The sequence below is a fragment of the Gymnogyps californianus genome, chromosome 9 (assembly GCF_018139145.2).
Source record: "Gymnogyps californianus isolate 813 chromosome 9, ASM1813914v2, whole genome shotgun sequence".
In the NCBI taxonomy this organism is placed as follows: domain Eukaryota; kingdom Metazoa; phylum Chordata; class Aves; order Accipitriformes; family Cathartidae; genus Gymnogyps; species Gymnogyps californianus.
This window is the reverse complement of record NC_059479.1, coordinates 21,751,731-21,770,658: the sequence shown is the minus strand read 5'-3', so window position 1 is coordinate 21,770,658 and position 18,928 is coordinate 21,751,731. Positions and strand designations below refer to the sequence as shown.

Here is an 18,928-nt window from a genome sequence, read left to right as displayed (position 1 = left end):
ATTACAGAGTACAGTAGAAGGACTGGCAAATGACCACATAAGGAAAAAACCGACTACCTAAGCTACAAACACTGGCCATAAAAATACTTGATACATATTTGTAACTGTGGCTTTCTTTGATTATCAAGAAGTTGCAGCCAAAATGAATGTCATGAACACATCTGGACCACATATAAAAATACCTTCTGCTGTGAAATATTTCATCAAACTAAAGTATATAAAATATAAGTGTACAAAGTCACTCGGACTGCATTGCTACATTAAAGCTCAACAGTTCTGCAAAACATTGCAAATCTCCAGTAAAAGGTATAATTAACTCCTGAAGAACCATAACAGCTAAGCTAGAATTAAGCATGTAAAAATATACTCTTCAAAGGCGATTTTCAAAGTATGTATGAAAGTCCTCTTCTATAGGATTGTAGATTGTCAAAACACTGTGTTTGTCACCCCAACTTCCATAAACAAAGCAAAGCTATATAAACTGCAGCTGGAGTTCTTAAAAACATACTGTCCACATGCTGTGCACCACAAACAACCAAGACTCCGGCTTGTTTTACCTAAACAGTACACACAGTGAATGACTGCAGTCCCTCTGATCATCTACAGCTCTGTATTACTCAAAAAAACCCTGCAACCCCACGAAACCCTCCCCAAATCAGGAAACCACAAAACCCAAGCTTCCCTTGATTCCCTTGAGCCTGTTCTTTGCAGAGGAATCTAGGGGATCTAAAGAATCTGAAGATGTTACACCAGCCTAAGCGCTCCATGACTATAACCTGCAATTCACAGGTCAATAAAGAAGATTCTCAGGATCAGAAAGTCCTAAATAAAATTTGTCTGAATTAGGTCAGAGGAGAGCAGGATTAGGTATTTCTCATGTAACTTCACTTTTTGAAGAATCCTGGGTAGCAATGGTTTAGAGGGAAGACACAAGAATAAGGAAGCCCTCTGACCCAGTAAGGCATAGCTAACGCTAGCAAAGAATAACAGATAGCTCCTGCTAGATGCTCTCTGAAGATTTTCTCTTGGAGCACATTTCAAGTCTCTAAAAATAATAATGAAAGACTTCAAGGCAAGCCAAGTCTGCTATCTAGCAGCGTCCAGGTGCGCTGACTACGCCAAACACCAACTAGCAAGGCAGATGTGAGCACTACAGAGTAAGAACTACTGAGACACCTCATTCCAAACTTACAGATATCAAAGACTAACTGCTTGTCAACAGGATCTTACAGCATTTTGTTTGCTAAGTGACTAACAAGGTCGTAAAGCTGGCTGTTGTCACTTGCTGACTATGAATCTAGCTACGGCACAAAAATGTTGAGACATCTTTCATACAGCTTGAATTCCAGTACGTTGATATACTGACCTCTCTATGAATGAACAGATCTTGAGCCTTCAGGTCAGGTGATAGGGCTTCCCAATCCAATGGGGAAGCTTCTACCACAACTGACCAAGATGGAAGAGGATGGTGAAATGGCATTTCCTCACAGACGCTTTGAGGATCCCATCCTCACTGTAGGAAGAAAATAACCTCTTTGAGAACCATCATCACCAGGCTAAAGAGACTGCACTCCAGGGAATCAGTAAAGTGCATCCATATTTGGAGCATGTGAAGAAAGAATTTAGAATGAAGCGTTGCGCAAGTGCTGGCTGCTAACGTGATCTAGACTTCCTGGTCACAAACTCACCAGAGCACTAGGCAGATCTCCTGTTAAGTGACTTTATAGCTAAGAACCACTCCTGGCACAGGAAGGCCCTGATTGATCCCGAGCTGAAATCAGTTCTAATCGATTCCAGTGTCTGCAGAAGCTGCAAGTTAGATTTCTAATGATTCAGCTCGAGCCAGAGATCAAAAAGGTTCGCAGTAATTAATTTCACTAGCCAGCTGTCGTGATAAAGATATGGGAATATCTCCCTCCTCCAGAAATGAGGAAACATAGCATCACTGAAGGCCAACGACAGGGAGACCAAAGTGGTCCTGCTTTTCTGAGGGCCCTTTCAAGCACAGATAAGGCTGTTACCCTCCTTTCTTCTTCACAGTTCTCAAAAATTTCCCTTTCTCCTACCCAGAAGCAGGGGGAAAGGTTCTTCCATCAAATGACTTCTGCTAAAGGAATTCTTGGGAACAGACCGGGCAGCAGAGCAGCAAGACAGGCAAATCACCCCAGTTCCTTGCTCATAGTAATTGTAGTGATGCTACATCTGGCTAAATGCAAAACCAAAATTTATGAAGACAGGTAAGATACCTGGAAACAAGCAAACACAAAAGGAACTCAACGCTCCTGACTACCCTGAAAAGGTACGAGCATGAATACTGAGATGCAGGGAATTCAAGAAAACTGGTTTTGATCTTTTACCTCTTTTGAAGGTCAAGGGCATACGCTTCTCCTGAGGCCAGCAATGATTATAAGAGGCCCAAGAAAAAGAGCTATGAGCATTGTTTTACAGCAACTGCTTGGGTGATCAGTTTCAGAAGAAACATTTTAAGATGGCGATTGAGCTGCAGATTTTAAAGACTAATAGAAATGATAAGTTGTTCACTGCGCAACTTTTAGCATGGCAGAAGAGCCACTTGTATCAGACCAAGAAATATGGAAATCTTTTTTTAAGAAATGCTACAATATTCTGTTTTAAAGATTTTTACAAAGCAGTCTTCAGCAGTGTAAAGGAGAAGGAACATGCGCTGAAGTGACAATGAAGGCTTGAACCTGAAGATCTCAGGAAGCAAAGAACTGTAAAGCCAAAGAAAAGAAATAAAGAAGTGAAAAAGAGGTTGAAAGTATGCCCTGTAGTTAACTGCCAAGGCAATGAAGTTTCTGGTCTTAACTGTTTGCAATGCACAATGACCCAAAAATATGAATGTATATATGGACAATTACTGAAATAGAAAACAAATGCCCCCTGTCTGTCAACCTGGAAGAATCTAAATTGTAGCAAAACATTGTTTATATTAAAACACAAGGCATCTGACTTTAGACACTAAAAGTCTGGCATAAAAAAAAAAAAAACAAACCATGCTGATAAACCTCTACTTTATCAGTGCAACAAATAAACTGAAAAGCCACCGAGGAAAATAAACAGTTTAAGGAGCAACACATGAATGAAGAAGACAGTAAAAAACCTGCTTAAGATTATTAAACTGTCTTAGAAACATAGGTTCCTGAAACCTGTCTCCGACTAGCTGTATTTTCTTGTTCTGAGTTGCAAGGGAGCTACACACCACTTACAATTAAATATGACCTTTTCACCTGAATATCGATTACCTAATTTAATTTTAGATATTTTAAAAGCGGAGAAAGCACAAGCGTGTATCAGAACTTTCACAGCTGTATACTAAGAAAGACAACTTCTTTCTCAAGACCTCTTACAAAATGTTTTCCTCCAGCAACCCTCATCGAGTCACTGCCTAGGAAACAGTAAGTTTTACTATGTGCTGAAAGTCATTAAAATTGGCTTTTGCTGGATCAGCTTTTGAGAGCAAGCTACAGACCAGAAAACGAGACGACTTTTGTTTCTTACCTGTAACGTTTTCCCCAGACCCATACAGTGAGCAAGAATGCAGCCAGAACCAGGAGATGTCTTTGTTTTTTTTACAGATTCACAACAGCAATCCCACATGAACTGAACACCTGAAGAAAATGATTGAAAATTCTCTTATTAAACAGTCATTTTATTAAAGTTCACCTGATAAGAGAGAGGTGTGATCACTGTAAGATCATGGTAACTCTTAGAAAAGCAATGCTCAGGATAATTATTGATTCATTTCTGTCCAATGGGTTGTATGTGGGATGATCTTTGTCTTGAACTCAATTATATTCGCAGTTTTCACTGAAGATGTGGCAACTGGGTTAGAAAATATTACTGTGCAGACTGCAGATAACTGTGATCTTGGGGACAGGGAGAAAAGAGGAGACAGAATGAAAAGTGGCAAGGACTTCATGAAAAGACTAAAATAATATTGGTAAATTAGCAAAATTATCTGAAACCAACTAGAAGAAATTCTGCCAAGACAGATCAGATGTGAAGTTCTATGTTTAAAGAGGAAAAAAATCAAGTAAGAACTGTGACAGCTGAAAAAGTAAAGGAAATATATGCTACGTAACAAAACGCATTAACAACATGAGGGTCTGCTGGGAGATTTTTTTGTTCTTTGCAATATATTTACTGGGGAGTTGTATTCTACTATGCTATACTCAGCACAGATGAGGCCTCAACTTGACTGCTGTGTCTGGTTCAGGGCACGTCCCTTTAAGAGTTGAAGCAAGTCCAGAAGTTTCTTACTAAAATGGAAAGGTTGTAGATTATGAACTTCGAGGAAAATTTAAAATAACAGAATAGAGCTGTGAAGAAAATTATGATTGGTTATTCTCCTTTTCTCCTTCTTCTCTAGAAAGAGAATATGGAAAGAAGTTGGTTTGATTTGCAGTCATATCGGGTATCAGAAAAAATAATTTTCTGTTGAGAAAACCAGGAAAATACTGCGAGATTTTTAAATCTTCACTGAAAACTGAAAAGTGAATATACTAATTCCTCAATAGAATGGGTAAACATATATTTGATTCTGCCTCAGTGTGGAGAATTAGATGATTCTGAGGACCCTTCCAACTTTACATTTCTAAGGTTCTTTGCTTGTAAAACAGAACTATGTATTGTTGATCTCATTTACTTTTGTTCAGATGTTCCAAAACCAGAGCATTAAACCTGACATTCTGGCATTTGCCTGTCAAGGAGTTTTTCTTACAATTCTAATTCAGGTTGCATAAGGTGCTGCGCCAGTGGAGGAGGGGGGAAGGGGGGGAAATTTTAAAACTCTCTTTCCTTACCATCTACTTGGTGTGGTTTCAGTCTGGTAACTATACTCCTGTGAACCTGCACTAATGGTTCTTTGGTTTCTTCATCTTCATCTAAAACCAGCTTAGTTGTAATGGGACATTTCAGAGGTGAAGCATCCTCTATCTCTATCACCTATAAGCAGAAACAGGGCATCATAGGAATACTTCACACGTGAATAATACCAAGCATTTGACAGACACTAGCTTTAGCAAAATTGGAAGTCATCGTTTATTTAGTAAAGAGAAACCTTAAATTCTTTACTATGCATCACGACTTACTTTGGGAGGGTGCTTTTCCCCACGGAAAGTAAAGCAGTAGGCAATTGAAACAGCTTTCTAAAGATCTCAGTAGTCTTAAATAAAACTTACCAATGTTATCCTGCAGGAAACCACAAATAAAACTTGTGGCTTACAAGGCTACATGTAAGTACTTTAAAAATTACTTATAAAATTAAATTGAGGTATAAATCGTCTTAAACATCAACAATTCAACTTCCTAGCATTTTGCAAAGAAAACAGAACATACCTCTCTCAATTTCTCTCTCTCCCGTTCTCTTTCTGCTATACGTTTTCTTCTTTCTTCTTCTTCTTTAAGTGCATTTTGCGTTTCTGTTCTAAGCTTATCATCTTTAATAATTTTCCTTATTTTCTTCCTGCCTTTTCCAGGAGATTTTGAATCATCATTGTCCTCATCCTCAGAATTACTCTATTACAAAATAAATAAATTATTAGCAAGAAAATTACGGCACAGACCATCAAACCCTTCATTTTTAGACAAGCTCCCAAAAATTTTTATATACACAGGTGGAGTTTAGCTTGTAAGAAAAAAGATACTTTTTTAAAAACAAGTTAGCCAGCATGACTGCGCTGGTTTTGGCTGGGATAGAGTTAATTTTCTTCACAGTAGCTGGTATGGGGCTATGTTTCGGATTTGTACTGAAAACAGTGTTGATGACACAGGGATGTTTTCATTACTGCTGAGCAGCGCTTACACAGAGGCAAGGCCTTTTCTGCTTCTCACCCCACCCCACCAGCGAGGAGGCTGGGGGTGCACGAGAAGTTGGGAGGGGACACAGCCGGGACAGCTGACCCCAGCTGACCCAAGGGATATTCCAGACCATATGACGTCATGGTCAGCATAGAAAGCTGGGGGAAGAAGGAGGAAGGGGGGGATGTTCAGAGTGATGGCGTTTGTCTTCCCAAGTCACTGTTACATGTGATGGAGCCCTGCTATCCTAGAGATGGCTGAACACCTGCCTGCCGATGGGAAGTGGTGAATGAATTCCTTGTTTTGCTTTGCTTGTGTGCGCAGCTTTTGCTTTACTGATTAAACTGTCTTTATCTCAACCCACGAGTTTTCTCACTTTTACTCTTCTGATTCTCTCCCCCATCCCACCGGGGGGGAGTGAGCGAGCGGCTGTGTGGTGCTGAGTTGCTGGCTGGGGTTAAACCACAACAATGACAAAATAAGTGTCACCTTAACTATAATGTATTCTGAGGTATTAAAGATAAGCCCAGCTGTGCAAAGGCAGTAGTGAAGGTATGTTATCATTTAATAGTAACTAATGACTATTAATAAAGAACTATCTTTCTGTTCTAGTGGTGCTAGGTCAGATCAGCTATCACCTACTCCACATCGGAAAAGAAACCCTAATACTAGGAAAGCCTTAATCTACTATTTGTGTCATCTTCTACATTTAGTTTAAAAATTCCGTTTACTTAAAAGATATCACGCATTTTTATCAAGATCTAGACAGGAAATAGTTTTAGTTAAACACACTGGTTTTTCTCCATAATGGCGCCATTTTACAAGTTTTAGCACTGAAGTAACATTGAGAAAAGTTGTAATTTTTTACCGTACTTTGTACGGAGCTGTTTGAGATACCCAAGTCCCTAAGCAGTTGGCAGAAGAGACAGGAACTCCTTTTCCCATTTATTAATTCAAAACACAATATAGTACCTTATTGTTGTTTTCACTTGAAGAATCCTCTTGAACCTTTATACGCCTTCGTTTCTTTTTCTGTTTGTAACTGCGCTGGTTTTCTTCTGCCTCAGCTTTCTTGGCAGATCTAAAAAAAAGGCAGTATTACTGATTAACAATAATAATTGATTGCCTCACTTAAAAACAATGATAAAAAAGTACATGAACTACATCGTTAATAGAATATATACTCCTTTTGTGCAATCAGGGGTTTGCTTCCAAGTTCCCTCCTCCTCCTCAACTCACTGGACACACATAGCAACAGTCTATTCCAGACAACCCTGAAGAATCTCAGAATCGTTAAGTATTGGTTTTCTACTGCAATCCACCATTCCTCAATCGAAACTGACATATTTGGCATAAAAATGCTCATTTTTTGTTCATCTTTTTTTTGTACTAGCTCATCAAATTGCTGTGTACCACATACTGCAGTACAAATTCAAAATTCTCACACTTGCTGCGAAGTTAATTAGCAGATACCAAATTATAGACAAGTATCATCAAAGGTTTTAAGGACTGATCCGAAGTCTTTAACTTTTACCACCTCACTGCCTAAATTGCACTATCAAAAACCAAAAACCAAACACAGGGTAAGCATAGTTAAGTTTTATTTATACCTTGTTCGTGGACGTTGGTCATCTTCAGACTCACTAACTTCTTCACTAACTGCAGATTCATGAAACTCAGAGTCATTTGAATCATCGCTGCTCACTTTAAAAATAAAGTATGATTTCATGTTGAATATTAATGCAAAGTCAGCAACATTACATATCTCCTAATTACACAACAAACTGTTTAAGATCAACAAGCACTGTAAAAGTTCATTTCAGACAGGGACCCATTTAACATACTAATAAGCAGCAACAGAAATGTAAGGGGTACAGAGTAGAAAAGCTTAACATGTAAGTACTAGCTGACTCCTGATGGATGGCCTATTATGCCAACAAGACTTGAGGTCTTCATGCATGAACACATCTAAGTATAGTTTACAAGCAAATGACACAAAGCATCATACTAGAAAGGAGGAGAGAACACAATGGGGAACAGTACAGAATTTCAGAAAACAAAAGATGATTTTTAGTTAAACAGAAGCTTTTGTTTCAAATGTTTTAGATGTAATTTTATAATCATACTTCACAATTCATGCAAACAACCCTTATTTACTAACAACATATGCAATTATATTACTGTATTTATGGCTTGAAGTTTCTTCAGGTAATGCAAGTTTAAAACTGACTCAAAAGACAATTAAAAATACACCTAAACTAGCAGCATGAGGTAATACTTCCGTAACTACTTTTAGGAGCTATCACTGGCATTTATAGGTAATGAAGACCAGCATGCCATTCAGGACCTCTATAATTTCAGTTTACTTTGAACACAGCGGAAAGCTTAACTGTTTTATGAATAACAAGGCTTACAACAAGGATTGTTTTACATACACGGGGAAATGTAATATTAATACCATAGGGCTAAAAAATGGCGAGCTGAAATGAAGTATATTGTTCTACTTGAGACTAGTGAACTTAAGACTTACACTAAAGAATCCTGAGAATTCGTCTGGCTGCATCTTATTTGCACATTGCCACTTTAATTTACAATTACTTTTCTTGAAAGAAATGTTGTTGGTAGAGTTATAATTCCATACGGGAGGAAAAGCATGAATATACATTCAGATAAAAGTGAGAGTTTTCATGAAGGAAAACGATAAACAAATTGCATTGCGTCTTTTAGTTTGTGGAACACCGCAAAAGATGCCTAGCATTACTGCAACACTAACAGGAAAGTACTGTGCACCCTTACTTCCACTGGCTGCGAAACACTATCAACATCTACGCTGACCAATGCGGCAGTAAGCATTTATCTTTACTATCGCTCCCCTCCTCTGCTCAAAATGATTAAATACAAGGGGCTGACAGATTCTTTGTTCTTGCGTGCAACAATGAAAATGAAAAATCAAAGTCAAGCATCATTTCATAGTGCCACCTGGCGTTTAACTAAAGCTTGCAACATTTAAATTCTAGGATGGAGAAACTTCCGACGCACAAGGGTCTACTAACAGTCCAAGTTAAAGAGAGCAATTACATAAAGGACAAGATTGATTTTCACAAATTAGAGATACTGGGCTTGCCTCTGTTATTTAAGATTACTATTCTAAGACTCAACAAGATTAATACAATTCAGAGGATACAATAAGTGGAGAGAGCTGGATTTGTATTCAACATTTTAAATAAAACTATTTATCAAACACAGATAGGAGAATTCTGGATTTAATACATAAGGAAGTTTATACAGAGATTTTAAAATTACAGAGTTTCAGATCTCCATTCTGACATGCTTTGGACTTACTATATAGAAGCAAGTACTTCTAGTGACAAAAAACATTTGGATTATGTACCTTTCCTTCTATTTCTGCGCTTCCCTTCTTTTTTGTCTTTTGGTTTCGCCTTTTTTTCTTCACCAGATTCTCCGTCACTCACTGTCAGCTTGTGCCTCAGCAGTCTGTGTCTGTATCTAGGCTTCTTTGATTCTTCTTCCTCTGAATCTGATTCAGAATTATCTTCCTTTTCATTCTCTTCTGCCAGAGATAAGAGTCAGTACAACAGGCACACTGGTCATTTTTTTCTTAGATTTGGGAAGAATTAAAATCTGAATTAATTTAAGCTAAATTCTGTGCTTTTCCAGGAAATTATGGGCAACAACATACCGTTGTTCCCTCATATTTTAAGTATTTTACGCTGCCTGAACGCTTGGAATGTCTGTTCCAATGACTGTGTATGTTAGTCAAATCTCTCCTGTGCATTTGCACATCTTACTGTTCTGTATAGATTATTCCTCACAAATCCCTAGGACTTATGAATTGGTTACAAAAATCAGACTATTAACAAAAAAATACACTTACAGAAGAGTAAAAGATGATAATCCTCATGATCATGTACATTGGCCTCTATTTGGCAACTACCTATCAACATCAATGACATTTTTTTGTTGAAAACTGAAGAAACTTTAATAATTATAATTTTCCCAAGAGACCTTTGAAATTATGACAGGTGCTACAGCACCACTTTTTCCCAGATACTTTTTGGTGCTCACCATCATCTCCTGTGTTTTCATTTTGCTTTCCAGTTTTCTTTTTTCCTTCATCCGATTCATCATCTGAAGATGCATCCTCATCAGAGGAAAGATTGGCTTTGATTTCTTCTAAAAGCATTTTCTTGGCAATTCTTTGAAGTAAAACAGAAAAAACTATTTATTCCATTGTTCAAGTAAATCTATGAACGATAAGTGTAATCCTATACCATTCAGAACTTCAAAAAAAGGGTTGAAAGCTGAACAAAAAAAAGACACACGATGAAAAGTCATTGTGGGAAGACAGGATATATCAGAAAAAATCTCATGTTAAATGTAACATGTCAACTTGCTTTTAGAAAGCAAATCTGTATAATGCTTCTTAAAAAAAGTTTCATGCTTTACAGCAAGACTGGAGATAGCTATAAAATGTACAAACTTAAACATTTCATTTTATTCATGGCATATTTCATATTTGGAGGGATTCTTGTCAGTTCTGGGCTAGGCACCTATATGAATTCTAACTGTAACAAGAACGTGAAGATGCTGCAGACCAAATCCTAATACTCAAATCTTCCCACCAAAAATGGTTATCATGCTTACTTGACTTAAATCAATGAGATTAATTTCCTGAGGCACTGAATCTACTGGACTAGTATATATGTAAACAGTAATAGTTTTAAAAACAGTGTATCACTGAACGCATGTTTTAAACAAGGAGAAAAAGATGACTGCAATATGCATTAACTGACAGGTTAAAAAAACCAATATATAATTTTTTACCCTACCTCTACATAGCTTGCCTTCAACTGTGTTACCATTCTAATTGCCAGACCCACTCTACTGAAAAAGAGATGCTGTAGTAATTGAAACAACTCACGATGTCTCAAGATGAACTGTTATTAAGTGCCTCGGGGAAAAAAACCCACACTGAATCCCTCATATAACTACAAGCACTTGCCTTATAGCAACTATAGCAAAAAAAAAAAAGTATGTGTATATACACACACACAAAAAAGTTTTATCAAACTTTACAGGACCTGAACTTCAAAGAAAAATTACGAACTTATTTCCTGTTCCACAAACTGTTTGCTCAGCTTCTCACAGTTTCATTTCAGCACAACAATGTTTTCAGCTAACGTACAAGAAGTTACTACAGAAAAATGACTTCTTTACATGCTCTTGCAACACACACAAAAAAATCTTATGTGAATCTATCCAAGGCAAAATATAAAATGGTATGTCAAAAGCACAGGAAAATAGTGGACTTATCTGAGAACTTGTACTTCCAGAGGAAAAAAAAAATCCTGAAAGAATGAAACCAGGCCTTCCTCTGATATTTATAATCAGAAATATTATAGTTTTCATTCCATGGTCGTCAATTCTAAATGAAGTTTTTTTTTCTAGGTCAAATCTCGTCTGTCTTGCCTTTCAGGAGAATTAATGTATACTGTATGTACATAGTTCAGAATGGGAAAGCTTTTATACCAGTCAAAACAATAGTTCAAGAACCATGAAACTGAACCACAATCTAGGCTTCACTTGGAAATGGCAAAGGAACAGTGATCTCTAAAGGACAGCTTCTTACACATTAGAAAATTGTTACTTTTATGTAATACTATAAAATATGTTTTAAAGAACCTGTATTTCACTTTTCAGCATGTAACATGTCCCTAAAACAACGTAACTTTTCAAAGGGAATTTTCCCAAGGTATCTTTCCTAACACTTCATACAGTATTTTCTGAGTGGTAGTGTATTTTCCAAAAAGATTCTAATGCTAATGTATATTCAGTTATTATTAAAAGATGGAAGTAAAATGGGTTTAATAAACGTTTAAGATTGCTCAGTGAGTCACAGACTCTCCATCAGCATCCAGAACATCCCCCCCTCTTTTGAGAAATGGCTTGTGAAGAAATAGCTGATAAAAACTTCAAAATGCAGTACTCTTGGTAAGCTTTAATTCCATATATATCAACAGATCACAGTGTGAACCCAATGAAAACTTACTAAAGTCCATAGAGGAGTAACATCCTCTTCTAAATGTTTTTTGCATTAGGTCCTTCCAGAGGATTTGGAAAAGGGACTTAGGGGTTTTTTGTTTGCTTGTTTTTAAAACCCACCAAATGATGTATAATAGCAACAGGAATAAATAACTCCTTATATAACAAGTTAAGACTACATTTCTTCCATCTCTTAATGGTCAGAACTTTTTCTTCAAAATGAAACTGCTTGGAATATCACAGGTTGGCTTCCCTTTAAAAGCTTTTAATGTAAACTATTAACCTTGGATCCTACTCCAGGAAATGCAGACAGCAGCAGTGTGGCTACTTTTCTTGTTTAAAAAAATAACAATATCATCACCAAAGTTTTGCTTTGGAAGAGTAAAAAAAACTAGAAACGCTAAAAAGAACTGCAAAATTTTAAAATCCAATCCTGAAAGTACTGCCTAGTAATACTGCCTTTGACTTATTCTGGATTGTCCTCAACCGCATTAGCAAAGTTAACACAACTTGTACGTGGATAACAACACTTACCTTCCATACAAGTCACCTTTAAAAATTTATTTCTATATTTTTAAACAAAGGTTGACTTTGATTCTTAACAAAAGACGACATACATTTTTATTTGTTCTTTTATGAAGTATTGGGGGGGCCCAAATGTATCATTCACCTAAAAATACCATGCACAAAGTCTACTATCCATATACAGAAGATGCTGTTATTTTCCTAGTGATCCTTATCATAACCACCAACCATACTAGGTAAACTTATTAGTCTCTAATTGATTATTTATAATACTACTGATTAATAAGTTATTGCTTTTACACTCTGAGATACAAAATTAGACGTATTTTTTAGCTAGGATAAAGATTCAACCACTTTGAATCAAACTGAGACAGAACTGTTTGTTTAGTAAAAAAGCTACATTCTCTTCAATGTGTTCTACCGGTATGATGTTAGGCTAAAAATGTAAGACATTGTTGAGATGTTCAGAATTTAAAAGATTCTTATTTTTAATATAACTACATATCTGATAGAAATTAAAAGTGCAAGCAATATTAGAACCAAACAGATTAAGTCCTGTAAATGCATCTGACAAATGACTGATGTAACAAACGACTTATATGAATTAGAATAAATTGAATACTAGACTCTTGAAATTGGTTTTAAATTAAATTATATGTGGCTCCGGATAATATATCACATTTCTATTTTAAGATATAAACCCATTTAAAGTGACGGGGTTTCTAAGCTAAGAAACTTCATATGCTAGCTTTAACATTTTAATATTTGCATTAACTTCAAACTGCAAGTACCAAGAAAAACAAGCTATGATAGTGTGAAAATTCCCCCGCTCACATTCTACCAGAGAAACCCATGAAAATCAAAAGATACCGTAATATATACTCGGGTCAAGGACATAAAAAATATTCTTGGCCAACCAGATATAACAGTTGAACACTAGAAACAAATTTAATTAAAAAAGCACAGAGAGCTGTATGACCTCCAGCACAGGACTTCAGGTAGTAAAAAAAAAAAAAGATTTAAAAAAAATTCCTTGCATTTCATTCATTTCTGCCACTGATCTGCTGTGACCTTGAGCATGTCATGTTTCTAGCCCCGCTCCATCTTATCTAAACATATTGTGAGATTTGTATAAAGGACATTTTCCCAACACGTATTTATACAGTGCCTTACAGACTGGGACTGTAATCTCAACCAGGACATATAAAAGCAACTCTAGAATAAAATAACAGTATATATGTATAATTTTATATAAATCAGGATTTAAATATATTTCACCTTTATAAGAATGACACCAACAATATACATTTATAAATAATAAATTGGTTACTATGTATTTTTTAAATTATGGTAAAAGAAAACATTTTTAAAGAGAGACAGGCAAACTGGAAGTTACCCAGGGGTTGCTTAGTCATAGTATAGGACTACTTTAAATTATCCTTCAGACATTTCAGCAAAAATGGAATACTAGGTGCAGCCTCTCATGATGTGGAGTTAAGTCCACGTGATAATTTGCACCATTCTTGTTCATGAATTTTAGAGTGCCAATATGATGGATTTATTTATAGATTGTCAAAAATCTTGGTGAGACAATGCTACCACTGCAAAAATAATAATTCTTTTTAAAAATTCATGATTTTAAATATTAGTTCATTATCGTGATGTATTGTTACCAATTAGATCATATCAACTCACACGCAGTGTTCGCAAGTACCTACTAATTATATGTAGAAATAAGGTTGCCCAAAACAAGCCTTTGGCAGCGGGGGAGGACATTTTTATGTGGCTAATAAAAGCCACCATTCTTTCAGCTAGAGCACTACTGAATTAAATGGGCCTTTGGTATATTACTAAAAAATTTAGAACCATTTAAAATATATTGTAAGAGATGAATACTTGGATGAAATGTCATACATGTTTAAAAAAAAAAAAATAGTGAAAACTGCCAAACACCTTGTTCTAAATACTGTACTGTCTTTGTTGAAACAGTCCGATTTGCAAGCTGTCAGAGTTGTATTAAATTAAATGCTTGGACAAGAAAAACGTTTTACAAAAATTTATTGCAACCATCAAATAGTTAAAGGCATTCTGCATTAAATACACTATTAACTTCTTAATAAACAAAACTACTGCAAACATATTAAACAGTACCATTTAAAAGATCAGAAGGACCAATAATAGATAATTACACAACATAAGATGAAAGCATACAGCACTGTATGTCATATTATGACCCACTTGGATATTGCATTCTGGCAAAGATGATTTCAAGACTATTAATATTCATGTCATGCACATCCAAAGGTATGCAAATAACAGAACATCTAAACTAGAGACTTGCAAACATGAGAGTTCCCACACTACAAATACCCGGTAGGTACTACGTACCCTCTTTGGCCTGGAAGAAAATAGGCAACTTATCTGAATAGTAGGTAAACTATTTAAACACTTTGTGTTGAGTAAACAGAAGAACAAGCTTTTAACTTCTTGAAATTTGTTCCATCTTTTTACATATCTGATTTTGGTGCCAAGTACAATGCGTGATGAAAATTAGACTGCAGTTACCAGTTAACATGTCTGAAGGTTGACAAAATTGTTTATTGACAAAATACCTCCCCATCTCATAAACATATATTAAAAATATTCCCTAAATAAAAACTTCAACAAAGATTCAGCTTAAAAACAAAGTACAGAAACTGATTTTTAAACCCCAAATTCATATTACTGATTTGTTTCTTATCAATTGGGTTAACTCATTTCCCAATACAGCTCTTAAACTAATAATTAAGATCTGTCAGTAACATATGTACGGTAAACACTGAACTTGGACAAAAGTGTATTGGCTTAGTTATCAACTAGAAACACTTAAGAAACAAACAAAAAAGAAAAAAAGGAGGGGGGAAAAAAAAAATCAGAACAGGACCAAAATTAAAGCATCTTTTAAAAAAATCTTGTATTACCAATCTTCACATGTTCTGCTTATGACCCTGTGCTGTCAAGTCCCTAAAGAGCAACTTTCTTTAGAAGTTGAATTATTTGATTAAATTTGATGACTGAAAACAAGCAAGAACTACATCATCAGCAACATTTTGATGCCCAACTGAGGTCCATAAAGGATATAAAACAGTGTTTTTAAAATTTACTTCAGCCACAGATCAAAACATACAACTCTGTGAAACAAAGATACCATATTCTAAACTAGTAAGGCTCAGAAGCAGAAAAAGACTCCATCAGCAACTGTGCAAAGCTATGAAGCTGGTCCCGTACATGCTATATGACAAAAAAAAAATCAGTTTCTGAAATACTATATAAAAATTTGTTGAACAACTCTTTAGTCTAACTACTGTAACTTCCAAAAAGAACCTGTGGCTCGTAATTGAGCAATAGTTCATGTTGCACATTGACTCATTAGGAAATGAAGCTTTTACATTTTCTAGCCACGCTAATTTTGATAACTACAATGGTACTGGTAAAATATGACATGTCTTAACTATCTTACATAGATTCATTTTTATTGAACTTGAAACTGAAGCAATACATATAAGCCACAATTCTGAAAACATCTATGCAAAGACTTAAAATGTATACGTATAATTAGTCTCTTTGATACCAGTTGAGCCTATGCACAGTGCTTGTAGAATCAGGGCCTTAACTATCACATTAGTTACTTCAGGTATTCTTTAGTGGATTAAAAGTCAGTTTAACAGCTGAAAATATCTAATACTGTTTTCTCCACATTTGTGTTTTCTCTTTATTGAGAAAAGGTGTTTCAATTAAAAAGGCAAATTATGTAACAGTAATAACCAAGTTCAATCTGAAAATATTTTAGCACTGCATATTGCACAGATGCAAATTTTTACCTTCTATTCATGTAACTAGCTGAAATTCACATTTATCAGAAGTAGGCTTTTACCTGCCTGAATGAAATACTTGTCACAAACCTCACACTTTCAATGGGAACATAAAATGGACAGTGCTGCAGTGCGTTTATAACACACCCTATGCAAGGTGTGTTAGCTAACACTTCTAAATAGTTTCTTTGCATTTCTGGATTTTGGCCTCTGTTTTCTGGCCCCTTGTTCAAACTTGCGGGAAGCCCGTGAGCGAGTCTTTACAAGGCAGGCAGTCGTGGTTTTTACAACCTGCTTGCTCTTCCGTTGCGCCGGTTTGCGCCCACGCCTAGGGTGTGTTATAATCTTTTTTAAGTCCTTACGGATGGTATCATACCTATTCTCAGGATCGTCATCATCATCATCTTCCTCCTCCTCCATTGGAACAGCCCTTGATTTAGTCTCTCCCTCATCTCCTGGGGGAGGAAGGGGAAACAAAAAACCAGAAAACATGAACGCTTAATACATGTAAAATCAGCAATAAACAACACAGCACACGAACTATTGTCTCCATCAAGAATCCCCATATAAAAATAGCTTGGTAATACCACCACTCTTCTACTAGCAAACAAAAAAGCCAGTCACCTATCTTGACATATAAAAATAAATATTTTCATTAACAAAAGTAGCTAGTTTTTCAAGCAGCATTTTTATCCACATTATGCTTGCTACTACACACAACTTGCAATTCTTTCCTTATTACATACTGTGAAATTTGGTTTTTTACACCAAAACATACAGAGACTGAATACTCCACCTAGGATTCAGAAATTAAGTTTCCTAAGAAGTTATTAGCTCCATTTCAGAAGCTCCACTACTGAATTTGTGTAAATTCAAAAGACGACCCAAACAAACATATTACAGATTCATTTATCAAACTTATGAGCTACCCTGCTGCCATTAAGAAGTACACGAGAACAATAATCCTTGCCTATTTTTGCTTTCAGAGTACCAAATACAATGCACGTACGTTTGTTGTGTATGTGCGAAGACTTAAGTTTTAAAAACTACGTGCTATCCTTACTGCAAATATCAAAACTCAGCTGCACTACATGGATACTGTCTCATATGGAAAGCACATCAAAACCAACAGCACGGGACACGTAACAGAGAAAGAATAGCGCAGTATGACACCTGCCTTTAAGCTCCTCTGCACTCTCCTGGCTGAACTGGAGGAATTCAGATTATTTCTAGCAGACTCCCAGGCCCTTCCCCTTTCTTTTCTCTTGTTCTTCTGACTCGCATATAAGTCAAACCTGCTAGTTAGTAAAATTATGCTTAGGAATGAGACCTCAAAATCCTAATGAACTGAGATCCCCTCACTCATAAGTTCTACTGTTTATTTTCTACCTGTGGGGAGTGGACTAAAACTAGGCTGCAAGAGGCTTGCTTCAAGTTGTTTTAACGTACGCTGGTCCTGGAATTACCACTAGCCAAATGTCTGACAGGACTGTGTAAGAGGTGATCACAGGAAGTCCCTCACTCTTGGGCTTAGATAAACAGAAGTATCCTGTTGGTTAAACCAGATTCTAAGTCTCATTCCACAATCAACCTACACAGCTTGTTCAGACACAGAAAAGACTCCTTTATTTATTTACCTGTTAAGCCAAAAGCAAAATGAAGAGAAAGGGCAAGTTTGCCTCCTTTTAAAATAATGTAACAAAGGCTGATTCTCATAGAATCGTACAATAACTAAGGTTGGAAGAGACCTCTGGACATAACCTACTCCAACTCCACCCTTAAAGCAGAGCTAACTCCAAAGCGAGGTCAGTTTTCTCAGGGCCTTGGCCAGTCAAGGTTTGAGTATTTCTAAGGACAGGGAATCCAAAATTTGACAGGGCAACCAGTTTCAGGCTTTGACCATCCTCAATGTAAAGAACTTTTTCCTAGTATCTAATCAGAGTTTTCTTTGCCAAAACCTGTATCCATGGCCTCTCATCCTTTTGTCATGCATCTGGCTCAGCCTCCTCTATGGCTACCCACTAGGTGATCAGAAGACAGCAAATAAGACTCCCCATTTTTAGCATTCTCTCTCCAGGCTAAACCAACCCACTTCTCACTCAGTCTAACTGTACTGTCAATCATCCCACATCACCATCTCATTTTTCCAATTTGTATACTGTTATCCGTCTCTCCCATCCAATAATTATCCAATCTTTCCAGTTGTGACTTGCAAATAAAACAATCACTCTCACTACCTCAGACACCTTCTCATATATTACAACCCACTTTTTCCTCCAGGGCCATTTCAATACCAAGACTATGAACATAGACTATACATGACCAATTTTATTTTTAAAGTGTTTTTCTTTGAAGGTCCAGTGATGCTGAGAACTGTTGCATATGGGTTACTGTCACTGAGTACCATCAATTGTCTATCTATGGGGAGTGTTTTAACAGCCATGGCAGCTACCACACACAAGACGCTAGTTCATTACTATGCAAACCATTCATTATTTGCCATCTCCCCCAGCAGTGGCATCACTGGGGAAAACATTGTTTTGGCAGCCATCAAGGAAAAGCCCTAAAAGCCCCAGTATTACATGCACAGAGACACAACTAAACTTACTACATCAGATGACCTTGAAAAACAAACATTACAGAGCTGTATAACATGCAGAATAAGAAAC

The 18,928-nt window shown here is 36.4% G+C and overlaps 1 protein-coding gene across 2 annotated transcripts in view; it reads right to left on the bottom strand.

The window, feature by feature from the left end:
• Positions 1 to 18,928, bottom strand: part of ATRX (ATRX chromatin remodeler) — an 86,104-nt gene that overhangs the window by 35,312 nt on the left and 31,864 nt on the right. For both annotated transcript variants that reach the window (XM_050901632.1, XM_050901633.1), the window contains exons 10-17: positions 16,636 to 16,714; positions 9,907 to 10,037; positions 9,212 to 9,391; positions 7,431 to 7,524; positions 6,793 to 6,901; positions 5,359 to 5,538; positions 4,824 to 4,965; positions 3,520 to 3,629 (exon numbers count right to left, since the gene is read on the bottom strand). In XM_050901632.1, the coding sequence (XP_050757589.1) occupies positions 3,520 to 3,629; positions 4,824 to 4,965; positions 5,359 to 5,538; positions 6,793 to 6,901; positions 7,431 to 7,524; positions 9,212 to 9,391; positions 9,907 to 10,037; positions 16,636 to 16,714 (1,025 nt within the window). The remainder of the gene's footprint in view (positions 1 to 3,519; positions 3,630 to 4,823; positions 4,966 to 5,358; positions 5,539 to 6,792; positions 6,902 to 7,430; positions 7,525 to 9,211; positions 9,392 to 9,906; positions 10,038 to 16,635; positions 16,715 to 18,928) is intronic.